The 12080-nt window shown below is 51.3% G+C and overlaps 1 protein-coding gene across 5 annotated transcripts in view; it reads right to left on the reverse strand.

Moving 5' to 3' along the window:
• CDC42BPB (CDC42 binding protein kinase beta) overlaps positions 1-11752 on the reverse strand; it is a 94198-nt gene extending 82446 nt beyond the window's left edge. For 2 of the 5 annotated variants that reach the window (XM_084521773.1, XM_084521772.1), the window contains exon 1: positions 11329-11749. In XM_084521773.1, coding sequence (XP_084377899.1) covers positions 11329-11506 — 178 coding nt within the window. In that variant the 5' untranslated portion in view covers positions 11507-11749. Of the gene's footprint in view, positions 1-11328 lie in introns of all 5 variants that reach the window. The other 3 variants (XR_014693844.1, XM_084521774.1, XM_084521771.1) reach the window with 3 other exon arrangements.
• Between the last annotated feature and the right edge of the window lie 328 nt (positions 11753-12080).

A 12080-nucleotide genomic window follows, 5' to 3' on the forward strand; every position in this document is an offset into this window, starting at 1 on the left:
ATTGTGGGTTTTGGTTTGCTGATGCACTACCACTGAGAGTATCGGCACTGAAAAACATACTTTAAGTCCAACTTCATGCAAGTTTTACAGGTTTTTATTTTACAAAGGAAAACTAAAACAAGGGGACATCTTTACAGCTTTAAGGTGGATTTCATCCTGTTGTTAGCTTGGTCAGATAGAAGAATACGACAGACAGATCCCTTTGATACAGCTCTCACAGCCAGCAGAACAGCTAAACCTGTAATCTTCATGCCCACGTAGGGCTCGCAGGCTTCTCATAGCTACACGCGACAAGACTTTAAAATCCTTTAGCTGCTATCAAGACTAACAGCTAGACATAAGGAAACCGTACTCGCAGAAAAGCAATTGACATAAAACATAGGTTCAAAGTTCTTAAAACCTGTTCTGGTAACTCTGTTCCAGGAACAAGGAAGCTGTTCCTTTTATTAAGTAAATGGCAGAACACCACAGACAAAAATTAGTTCAGTTTCTCATCATCTACAAGCCTAAAATTTAGTTAAAAGTTTGTCAATACTTGTATTCAGTCTACATGGTAAAAAGCCAACCCATCATGGTAAACACTTTAAATTACAAAAAAAAAATGAATGGTACATTCATACAAGTTGTTTGAACTACTTTATCTGCCAACAACAACAAAAAAAAGGATTTCATTTATTTCTGTTTTCATTCTGAAAGGCCTGAAGAACAACTCTTTTGTGTTCAAGCAGCCATGATGTTAAATAAATTTACTAATGTGGGGGAAAAAATAAATCAGTAATACAGAACTGGGATAATTTTAGCTTGGAAGGGACCTCTGGAGAGCCGAGTCCAGCCCCCTACTCAGAAGCGAGGTAACGTCAAAGTTCAGCTGGGTTGCTCAGAGCCTGGTCCAGCTGTGGGTTGGGGACCTTGCAGGATGGGGGCTCTGCCAGCTCTCCAGGTCCCTGTCCAGAGCCCATCCAGCTACTGGGGGTACGCCCCTGTCCACCACTGCTGTGCTCCCAGGGGTCTGTCTCCTCATCCTCCCTCCTCCTGGGGGCTGGATGCCCTTTCTCCAGGCTCACCCAGCCCGGGTCTCACAGCCTTTCTGTGCACATCGTGTGTTTTGAGCCCCAGCTTTCTCCAAGACTCGAGTTTGCTCATGTGTTTTCTGTGTTGGGAAGCCCAGAAGTAGCCACAGCAGTCCCCAGCTGGCCTCACAAGTGCTGTAAAGGGAACAACCACTTCCCTCAACCTCCTGGCACAGTCCAGCACAGAGGCAGCCCCCGTTCCTGCAGCGATGCACCACTGCCTGTCTCAGCTCAGTGTTTACCAGGATCCCCAGACCTTTTTCTGCAAGGCTGCTCCCCGGCTGGTTGTTCCCCAGCTTTTACAGTTCTGCAGTGTGAGACTTTGTGCCTGCGCTGAACTTTGTGAGGTTCACAGGGTGAAGGAAAAATAACTCTGGTATGCAAATGGCTAAGTATAGAGAATGTAATCTCTGCCATCCCCACCCTCCAGAAGGGCCTGAAACATTAAACAAAACCTTTGCCATGTTTAATGCTACCTGCGAGAACAGGAAGCTTGTAACCGCAGTACCTGCAGCTCTGATTCTGTCCAAGTCCACCAGGACACTTCTGCTCCAGGCGTGAGCCACTCAGGTACACGTGCACTTTTAACGTTGAAGGTAATCCCTGCAAGGCACTTTCCTAAGAGCACTGAAAGATTCTCCACTGCTAAAAATATTTTTAATGAATTCCCCCACTGTCAGTGTTTTGTTTTTTTTTGTTTGTTTGTTTTTAAACTTTTAGAGTTCACATCACACGCAGTCAATGTCAGGGTGCACACAAGCTGCTTATTTCCAGCCATGGGTATAGACACGAGTGGGTTGAGCCTTGCTGGCACAGCACTACGCCCAACCCAGTCAATCCTGCCGCCTCTCAAGACGAAGCACAGAGCCACAGCCACAGCTCAGTTGCCTTAATAACCAGTAAAAGCTTCTAAGAGCAAGATGAAGACAGTCCGTGGGCCTCACACTGTCTCCAGTGAGGCATCTCCACTGCACACTGCCTTGTATGATCTTATCTGAAGTACCCAGGCAGCAGAAACCACAGTTTGAAAACAATTCGATATTGTCAGTATTCCAAACTTAAATTTGGACTGAGTGTCCGGGAAACCCAAGGCTGAGCTTACTAGCAATGCAAATCTTCACTTACGTAAGAAGAAAAAACTGAACTCCTCTGTGCAGCAACACCACAGCATGCTGCTAAGACATTTTCCTAGTTAAGGCTGGTCTGGAAGGAAAGGTTTTGTGCTTCTTTCCTGTGACACAAGAGGCTAACTTATCTGCAGCTTCCCAGGAAGCCTGCTCCGAAAGATGATACGCTGTCAATTCAGGAAAAATACCATATTAGTCATAAAAAGATGGAAAGATCACCTACCATGAACTCTAGCCTTTGCCCCTGTTTTATAACCCAACAGCCAGTGGCTGCCAGCTAGCAGTTATTTCTTTAGGACCTTCAGATCACTTTTAGCCATTTGCACGTGTAATTTGTTCTCCTCCCTGCCCCCTGTAATAAGTCAAATCGGGTGAGGTTCTGAATCACAACAGCAGAGCTTCCTTTTTTGGGTGAGTAACTGGAGAGGGCTCCAGGGCAGCAAAGTCATCCTAAAAGGAACCACTGATAGGGCACGGTGAGCTCCCACCCTTGCCTTAAAGAACTGTGAGCGAAAAAACAGAATCCAAACAGAAATTACACTCCCATCTTACTCATTGACACAGTTCAAATGATGGCACACTACGTAACAGCAACCCCAGTCCTTTATTTAAAGTCTTCAACACATCCATCTTCCTCAGGAATACACAAAAAAATGCCCATGCTACTCCTCTTTGGCTCCAGTCCCGGAGCAGCCAGGAGCCTGCAGAGCACACACCATACGTGTCCATCCCCTGGCACAAATGCCAGACAAGGAGAGTATCGCCAGCAGGCACAAAATTTAGGGCTGGTGCAGAACGACTGACCCTATGACAAGAAGAGCTCAATTTAAAGCTTCCCCTTGCATCCTAAAAAGCAAACCCTTGGGAACATATTTCAAAATGCTAATAGGATCTCGTGCCTGAAGTCACCCTCCTGCTGTTTCTACTCTGCCTTAATTACAGGAAAACAAGGGACACTCGGAGCGCTCCGGCTCTCAGCACTGATAATCCAAGTCACACGGCAGCAAGAGAACCGGGGGCACATGGAAAAGCTCCACGAAGAAGCCAACTTTGGGGAAAGAACGTGCAAAATTAAGAAAGGAGAAGTCATGCTGTAACAGCAGGGCAAGTTCGAAGCTGTACAGGTAACAAAGACATAAAAACACATCCTGTCACGGCTGCTGTACTTTGAGGAAAGTTACACATAAAGGGCATGGATCCACATCCTTCAACCTACGCAGTCCCAATACTGCCAGAACAGCTGCCTTAAGGCTGACTTCCACATATAAACTTACGTGAGTTTCAGACTGGCTTCATCTTCGTTATTACTTTATCTTTCATTGAAATTTGTGATGGGAACTGGAACAAAATAACCCATGTTTAAGTTGGATTAAATATCCAGACAGATTTTTTTTTTATAGACTTTTCTAAAAATGCCGGATATGCATCTCTCCCTAAACTGGCATAAATACATTTCAAGTTGGACTTCACAGAGCAACTGTCGTTGCTTATTTTTATGTGGGAGAACGGTTAGAAATGTGAAAAGAATTTGGAATATATCTGGAACTGACCCTGCTTCTGAGCAGTTCTCTTGGCTGTTTTGGGAAAGGCAGCTAAATATATTCGGTCCTTAGTGGCACTGCAGGAAGGCAAGGTAAGGACAGCATCTCAGCCTTCATTAACGCACACCTGATGAACAAACTCCACACATTTTTATTATCCAATGCTCAGTGAAGACACCCCCACCATATCCCAAAGCTCAGACTTTTAGAGAGGCTGTGCGTCCAGAGGCACTATCACGTTTGCAGCTTTAGGCCATGGTTCAGTAACCACAGGTTGCAGCCCTAAGACCCTGATGACAAGAACAGCAGAAATTAAGATCTCAGGCACTCGAGGGTCTCAGCTGGCACGGAGGGATGCACACGTTAAGCTGAGTGCACCCTAAGTACATCTACAGACACGATTACTGAGCTCTATGCAAAATCAGGGCTTAAGAAAACAGCGTGCAGCTTCCTACTGCAGAAAGCTGTAGTCATTGCAGGGAACAAAGGTCCTTATAAATAAAAGCTTGCACTCTGGCGATCTGCATACGCTGGTGAAAAAATTGAGTGGAAGATTTTAGTATTAGGAGACAGTTAAAAAGAACAGATCACGTTGAGCCACAGACCAAATGCACTTGGAAATTCTTAGACCTCAAAAAGCTTTTTAAATCAAGTCACCTTTTTTTTTTTTAATGCTACAGCTTCAGTCAGATGTATTAGTAAGTGTGATACAAGCTCTTTGGCAACTACATCAAGACTGGATTGGAATTCTCAAGTGAACCTTGCAAAAGACTTAGAAAACGAACCTCAACTCCGTTTGAAGCATTATCAAGGCAAGAATCTAGTAAAAAGCTTTAAGAAGTCCTTTCCACTTTCCCAAACAAACTTGCTCGTGGTTCATCACCCTATTCATCTTTTCCGACACGGGTAAGTTACTCTGAATCCCGGGCACTATACGCAGTTAACGGCTCTGATACATTCGCAATTGCTTGGGGAAGTCTTACAAGTCTTCCTTTTGGTAACAGCCACCCAACAGCTTGCATGAACCACCTCAAGCTGCAAGCAAGGAGCAAAATGCAAGCCTCCTAAGTGTGAAGGACCTACAGCAGTTTAACATTCCCACCTGATCTCGGCTATAGATCAGCACTTCTGGAAACCAATGCATTAAAATATATCCATGAAGCAGAATCAACTTGCTAAAAAAAGCCAACGAAACGAGTCTCTTCAGTTCTGACTCACAGCTGAAGCCATTTGTTTCTCGTAGGTGTAAAAGCAACTGACTCACTCTCCCATGTGAATTATTTGGAAGAAAAAAGGTTGGTTCAGCTTCAGATGATAAGGGCTCGCTGCGCTGAATGTGCTGACTAAACCACCACCCGAGCAGTTTCTCCGCACCGAGAGCGCAAAACCGGTGCCAGCCACAGGAGTTTTAATGATGCAAATGAAATATTTCTTGGCAAAATATTTTAGCTTAATATTACCTGCAAAAAGGAATTGCAACTGATTTTCATCTTTCTCAATGAAACAGTTCTGAGAAATGTTGAATGTAAGGATGCTTATGAAACCCGACTTCTGCGCTCTGTGTGTTGCCATGTAAGACGAGTGAGAAAGCACAGGCTGCACATCCTCCCCATGAAGACAGATTTAGCAACGACTTACCTACCTCGTCCTGACTTTTCAACAGAATCTAACTAGAAAATAGGTCACAGCCTTCAACAAAGGACAATTCCTCAAGCCCTCGGTAGACGGCTGCTCGTTACTAGCAACTTTATCCATCCCCAGGACAAAAGCAACGCTGACTTCCTTCTATGGGACAAAAGAGCAGCTCTGCCCAGGATGGCTGTCGTTTCAATAGCTCATGCCAATGTGCGTCCCAGCCTCCAAACCACACTACGTTCACGCTGTCAAAACACGCCTTCAGCATCCAATGCCAGCGTCTCACAGAATAAAATAGGACAGAAAAAGTCATCAGAAGATATTCTAAAGATATTCTACCCAATCTAAAAATTGCAGATTAGAAGAGATGCACTGCAACATCGTGCACGCAGCAGCAAGCTTTGAACCTCAGGCCTTCAGATCACTAGCCCTGACTACAACGCTAGCAAAGCTAACGTGGCAGTTTTTGCTGCTCTACCACGAATTAATCCTAACCTCCATTTTGTAAAGGAACAGAAACCGTTTACTCGACAGCAGAGACCGCTGGAAATCAGGGCTCGGCGATCATGCCAGCGCGTGCCTGCCAGCTGACCGTCAAAGGCTTCCTTACCCAGGCGATCCCGGCTGCAGCGCCCCATCTCCGACCACAGGAAAGCCTTCGGGGAACAGGAAAGGGCTCCAGCTGCATCCACACTGCAGTGTGCACAAAGGAACCGTGGCCACCACCACCACTGGCCTTTCCAGAACCTCTGCAAGGCAGCTGTAGCTTCGCTCTGCCCCAACGGGCCCTCACCCACGCCCTCGTGCTGCTACCTCTAGCACAAGGGGCCACAACGGCTTTGTTGGTCCCACGGAAGAAGAGGGACTTGGGCCACAGACTGAAATTCAGACTTCTCGGCCATCAGCTATCTTCCTACCCAAGCAAGCTGACCTTCTGGTGCCCAGGAGGCTTATCAGAGGCTGCACAGCTCCTGCTGGCAGAGGCTAGGAGAGGCTGGGGTCACCTCCTGGCTTTCTTTCTGCGTTTGCTGCAGATGGGGGTGTGGGGAGAAGCGGTCAAGAGAACGAGAGAGGAATTTAAACCAACAGATCTCAAGTCAAGAAGCACACCGTGTTCTTAACTGATACCTTTTCCTGGTATAACCCAAACATGCCATAGAAAAGATCCTCACAAGCAGTGCTCAAAGTCTGACAGCTCTCATAAGGTCATCTCAAAACACTTCAGGACAGCTTCTGCCTCCTCTGCTAGCACCACATCAGCCACACGTTGTGCCCTCACCCTTACCCAGGGCATTTTCCCATACATCAGTGTCTGCGGCAGTCAGAGAACTACATCTACCCCGCAGCAAGCTTCAAAGCTGCTCTAATGTAGGCTGAGGAAGCGTGAATTTTCCTCCGGTCCACATCCACACACCTGAATACAACCGCCTTCAAGCTGAGAGAACAGGCTCCAAGCTCCTCTGACACAAAGTCCGCTCCACGAGACTCTCACTTCACCCATTACATGTCACCATGCCTCCTTTAGCGGAGCTGGGAGGAGAAGGAAAGCCCAGTCCCAGCCTCCTGGCTTAGCCCCCACCAGCAGCGAGGCGCAGAACTCGACGCACCAGTCCCTGCAGCGACCCGAGGCCGTGAATCACGGCCCCAGCAGCACGGCAGCACCCTTCTGGTCATCCCTCCCGTCAGCTTCCCACCTGTGGCCCAGCCCCAAACGTAAGAGGCACGCACCCAAAAGCAGCAGCTTGAGGCTGGGCTAGAGAGGTTGCTCTGAGCGTGCTGCACGCACGTTTTCCCCCCGAGCAGGAGCACACTGCTGTTAGGGCAGCACCCACTGCCTGCCTGTTCCACCAGGCTGTCTTCAAGGGCTTGGCAGCAGGTGCCCAGCTGGCCTCCTCCTGCTAATCGTCCGCAGTCCTCTTTGTTTTCCCCGCAGCTTCAGGCCCCCTCCAAGTCAGTTCTTCTGGGGAAAAACAAACAAACAAGCAAAAACAAGGCCAAACCAACAGCAGCAAAACAGAGAAAAATAAAACAAAAGCAGAACAGCAGCCTCAGAGGGCAGCAACCTCGCACCGAGCGGGGCTGCAGAAGGCCAATATGCCTTAGCAGCAGGAGCAGCCCACGGGGGCACCCCGTGTGCCCATTTTGGGGAGAACAAACACTGCCTTTCACATCAGGCTACTCTGACACGGGTTTGGAGGTGATCTCACAGGGAAAGCTGGCCGGTGCACAGTCCGGAGCGAGACAAGGCCGGGTGAGCCACGTGGGGATGCGCGCCGTCCTGCCCTGCGCCAGCGGCACGGAACACAGCCAGGGGAAACAAAGGCTGGGGCGAGAGGCTGTGCGGCACCAAGAGCTCTCGGAATACAAATAAGGCCCGTTCCTGTTAGGCTCTGCGCCGAACACGCTTGCCTACCCACTGCAAACCGTGACAGAAGCTGCTGGGGAAGGGAGCAGCCGGTTGTGCCAGTCCCGGCTGGCTGGGAGCAAGGGGCAGCGAGCAGCAGCCACAGCCCACTGAGATAACTCCTGCAAAACAAGGTGATGTCAGATGAGCACCAACGCCGTGCTGAGAGCCCTGGGAGCAGCCATCCTGGGGCTCCCGTACAGCCGGCGTTGGATTAGGAAAGACTGAGATCCCTCAGCACGAGGGAAGAACGGGCTCCGTGCAGAGGAACACGCTGTGCCTGAAAGCCACAGGGCAGGTGATGCGTCTCCTGAGAGACCCCAGGAGATGCAGGAGACCTGAGCTGTGCCAGCTCACCACCCCCACAGCTCTCCTCACCGCACAGAACAGGGAAAGGGGTGCACTGGCTGCAGGAAAAGTCCCTCAGGAGGACGCTCAGCAGCACACAGACCTCACCACTTGCAGCTCCTGAGCACCAGCGCGCAGTGTGATCCACCAGGGAAGCCCAAAGGCCACACAAACCCTCCTCTGTGCTTGCTGACAGTCTCAGGTAGTCCTCACCAGCGGGTCTGGGCAGCTTCAGCCAAGGAAATAGGGCCACAGGCTTGTAGGGCCACGCAGGTGGCTTTATGGGCTTCCCAGGGCACCGTGAGCCTGCCCAGACCCAGTGCCTCCCAGGATGCCAGCCCCACCGGGCTATGAGGACCTGCAGAGATGATCAAGGAATTTGGCCCCAGAGGCACGAGGGCAGCAGCAGGCCAGCTTCACCGAGGACTTTCGGAGGGGAACGAGGAAGCAGAGCTAGAATAAACAGGGCTGGCTGTGCGAATTCCTCATCAGCTCTCACTCCATAAGCAGCACATGCAGCAACAGCTTAAATGACACCACGCGCAGATCTGGCGAATTCGTGCTGAACATGTAAGACACGGGGCTGCCGTGAGAGACTGGGAGTCAGCTCCCAGCAAGAACACCGAGCGGCGTTTCAGTATCTATTATACAAACAATACAGCAGCGAGGCCTTACTCAACAGGAGTTATAAACACGAGGAACTGGAAGAAAATGACTTTCAAAACCCTCGCCTGTAGCTCAGCTCGCTCTTCTTCCACGATATGCGGCATGAAAATATGCGCGTTATACTTCTGGTACAGGTTAAAAAAACTCTAGGATATTCAAAGCTCCGCTCGCCATGGGAAAGCAACAACTGCCAAGGTTAAAATGGCAGATTCTTCCTACATTGCTGAAGAGATGGAAGCCACAAGCTGCCCCTGGGCAAACGGCCACACCCTGCGCTCCTCTCTGGTTAGCAAATAGGAAGAAGATTGGGAAGAAACAAGCCCGTGGCAGGACTGCCAGGGAGCAGCAGCCAGGTTTACAGGACAGAAGCAATGAGATCGATCACCCCGGGCTCCCCGGGCTCTGCTCGAGGTGCAGAGCTGCTGCAGGTGTTGACCAGAAGCTGGCACAAGGCTCACGGGATGAAGGTGGGGCTTGGTTCCGGACTCCCCTCTCCCAGCCACCAGCTCCAGGAGCCGAGCAGCGCTGCGCTGCCCTCAGAGAAGAGCGGTCCCCAGGACCAGCAGCCACACTCCACGCCCTAACATCTCCTCTGCATCCCCACAGCCAGGATAAAAAACCTCTGCCTCACCTACCCGTGCCTGAACTCGGCTTCCTCTTGGCAGCCAGGAGCGCAAACAATTCCACTTAACCATTTGGGGGGAATTCTGCACGTCTGATGCCTCGTGCCCAGTTTTAAGCCCAGAATAGCACAGGGCTGCTTGTTAGACTGCTTGGCTTAATTCACCCTTCATACCTATGCGGCTGATTTCCATTGTGGGCGCTAAGTCTCCATTTTGTCAGAAGGAAATTCCTCCTGTCTCCCGTCGATAAAGAAACACGCTAATCTTCAAAGTATTTGCCAAATATTTAGCTGCACTCTCATGCTGCCACAGACACATAACAGCGCGCAGAACCTGTGCACATCAATCCGGCCTGTCTCCTAACAGAGAAGCAGGCTGTAATTAGCACTGCACATCATGACATGAGGAAGATTAGCGTGTTTGGCATGATAGCTTCCTTATTAGCTGGAGGCAGAACCAAGTTCCTTGTCAGTGGAACCATACTGTGAGGGCATTAGGACACAGATAAAAGGTGTCTCCTCGTTGCCATTGACTTGCTTGCAACAGCTTGAAGGAAAGGGAGGAACACACGGGATGGCCTTTAATTGCTTTTAAGGGCATTCCTCGCTGATGGAACCCAAATACACAGCAGTGCAGATTTAGGCCCATCCCCTTACCTCGGAGAGACTGGATTATAAACTTTTATCCCCACTCTGCAGCACCAGATGGTAGCTCACATACATTTCAATTATTTATTGAATAGGCACTTTGTTATACTAGGGTAATCCCACGCTGCAGAGAGAGCTGCACACTGTTTTCATTGCGAGATATACTTTTCACCAAGTCAGTAACCTTTTCACATTCAATGAACACAATAAATAGGATTTGGAAAAGCAATTTTATAAACAATTAGATAATTGGACTCTCCATCACACGGAAAATGACAACACGGGAATCAAGCTGTAAGACCCAGCCACCAACAGTGCTACAGGAAAAGCGAACCGCTCTTTGGCCTGCCCCAAATCCTGCCCTTGAGTTTTACCCTAAAAGTAGCACCGTGCCCTGCTCCAACACGGTTTATAGCCCTTAGATGCTCGCTCATTCAAACCACCAGCTCGAAAACAAGTTCAAAACCAGCCTGCACTTTGCAGGAGACGTACAAAGCTCCCCCAACAAAACAAATAATCAATGCTCCCCTGGCTGCAGCCTTGCAGGGCAGATGTGATCGAGTGGTTAATTATTCAGTTGGCAATCGCATTACTGACGTCAATAGAAGAGTCCAGGAAGTGAATCCTCTTAGTTTGTTAGTGTGACACAAAGAGTGGTGGTCCCCACAGAAATTAAGGAGAACCAGCTGTCCCTCCCTCCCGGTGCTGTGGCCGGCAGGACCACGACACACATTTGCATCTCCTGAAGCGAATCGCCCTTCCCCCTCCCGCAGGAAATCCTTTGTGCTTTTTTTTGTTGTTTGTTTCTTTTTATTATTATTATTATTATTTATTTTTTTTCTTACCAGATATCCTTAAGAGCCCAATTAGCCGTACAGCCACGGAACAGCTGACGAACGGGACACCGCGCTCGTGAGCGAGGCTCTCTCCTCCCAGCCCTCGCTCCACGGGGCAATCCAGCCACCTTCACCGTGCATTATGCCTCCCAGCCTCCCCAGCTGAACAAACCAGGGCCCGATTGAGCACGAACTGATCACAGCAAGCACCGGGGGGGGGGGGGGGCTCCCCGCAGCCAGCAGGCCAGCTTCCACCCTCAGCCTCACCCCCAGAGCCCACAGCACCATGGACATAGGGTATATTGAGGGGGGGGTGTATATAAGGGGCGAGGCCCAGCCCTGCCGTGAGGGGCTGTGGAGGCCCAGCACCCCCGGGGGGGGACCCTCCCCTCTCTCCTCTCCCCTCAGCCTCCCCCCGGCGCCGGGCTCACCCCACTCGAGGAAGTCGGAGACGTATCGGTCCCTGCGGAGCGGCGAGTCGCGGCTGCACTCGGCGTAGACGCCGACCAGGAGGTCGAGCAGGGTCTCCACGCTCAGCACGCTGTCGTGGCGCTGCGGCCCGTCCAGCACCAGCTGCTCCAGCCGCTTCAGCCGCACCTTGGCCGACATGGTGCCGAGCCGCCCGGCGTCCCCCCCTCACACACACACACCCCACACACACACAGACGGAGCCCGGCCGTGTCTCCTCAGCTCAGCTCAGCTCAGCTCAGCCCCGCCGCCTCCGCCTCCTCCTCACGGCCGCGCCGGGGCCGAGCGGCTCCTTCCGCGGGCTCCGCCTCAGGCGCGGCCGCTCCATGGGCCGCGCCCCGGCCGCTCCCGCTCCGGCCTCGCCCCGGCGGCGGGAAGGGAAGGGCCGCGCCCGCTCGGCAATCTCCGGCGGCGCTCGGTAATCTCCGGAGGTACTCGGCAATCTCCGGCGCCGCTCGACTCCGCTCGGCAATCTCCGGCGCCGCTCGGCTCCTCCCCGGACACGCCCCGAGCGCGGCGCACGGAGGGGAGGGAGGGGAGGGAGGGGGGACTGGGCCCTGCGCCGCGCCGTAGCTGGGGTGGGGGTGTCCGGGCTTTGGGTTCGTCCCCGCAGATTCGCCACGGGGTTAAAGGGGCTGCGCAGCACTTTCGCCACGCCGTGGCATGGTGCTGGAGGGATTTTAAAGGGGGCCCCCCCACTGCTGGGGGGCTGCGG

Source organism: Aythya ferina, assembly GCF_964211825.1.
Source record: "Aythya ferina genome assembly, chromosome: 5".
In the NCBI taxonomy this organism is placed as follows: Eukaryota; Metazoa; Chordata; class Aves; order Anseriformes; family Anatidae; genus Aythya; species Aythya ferina.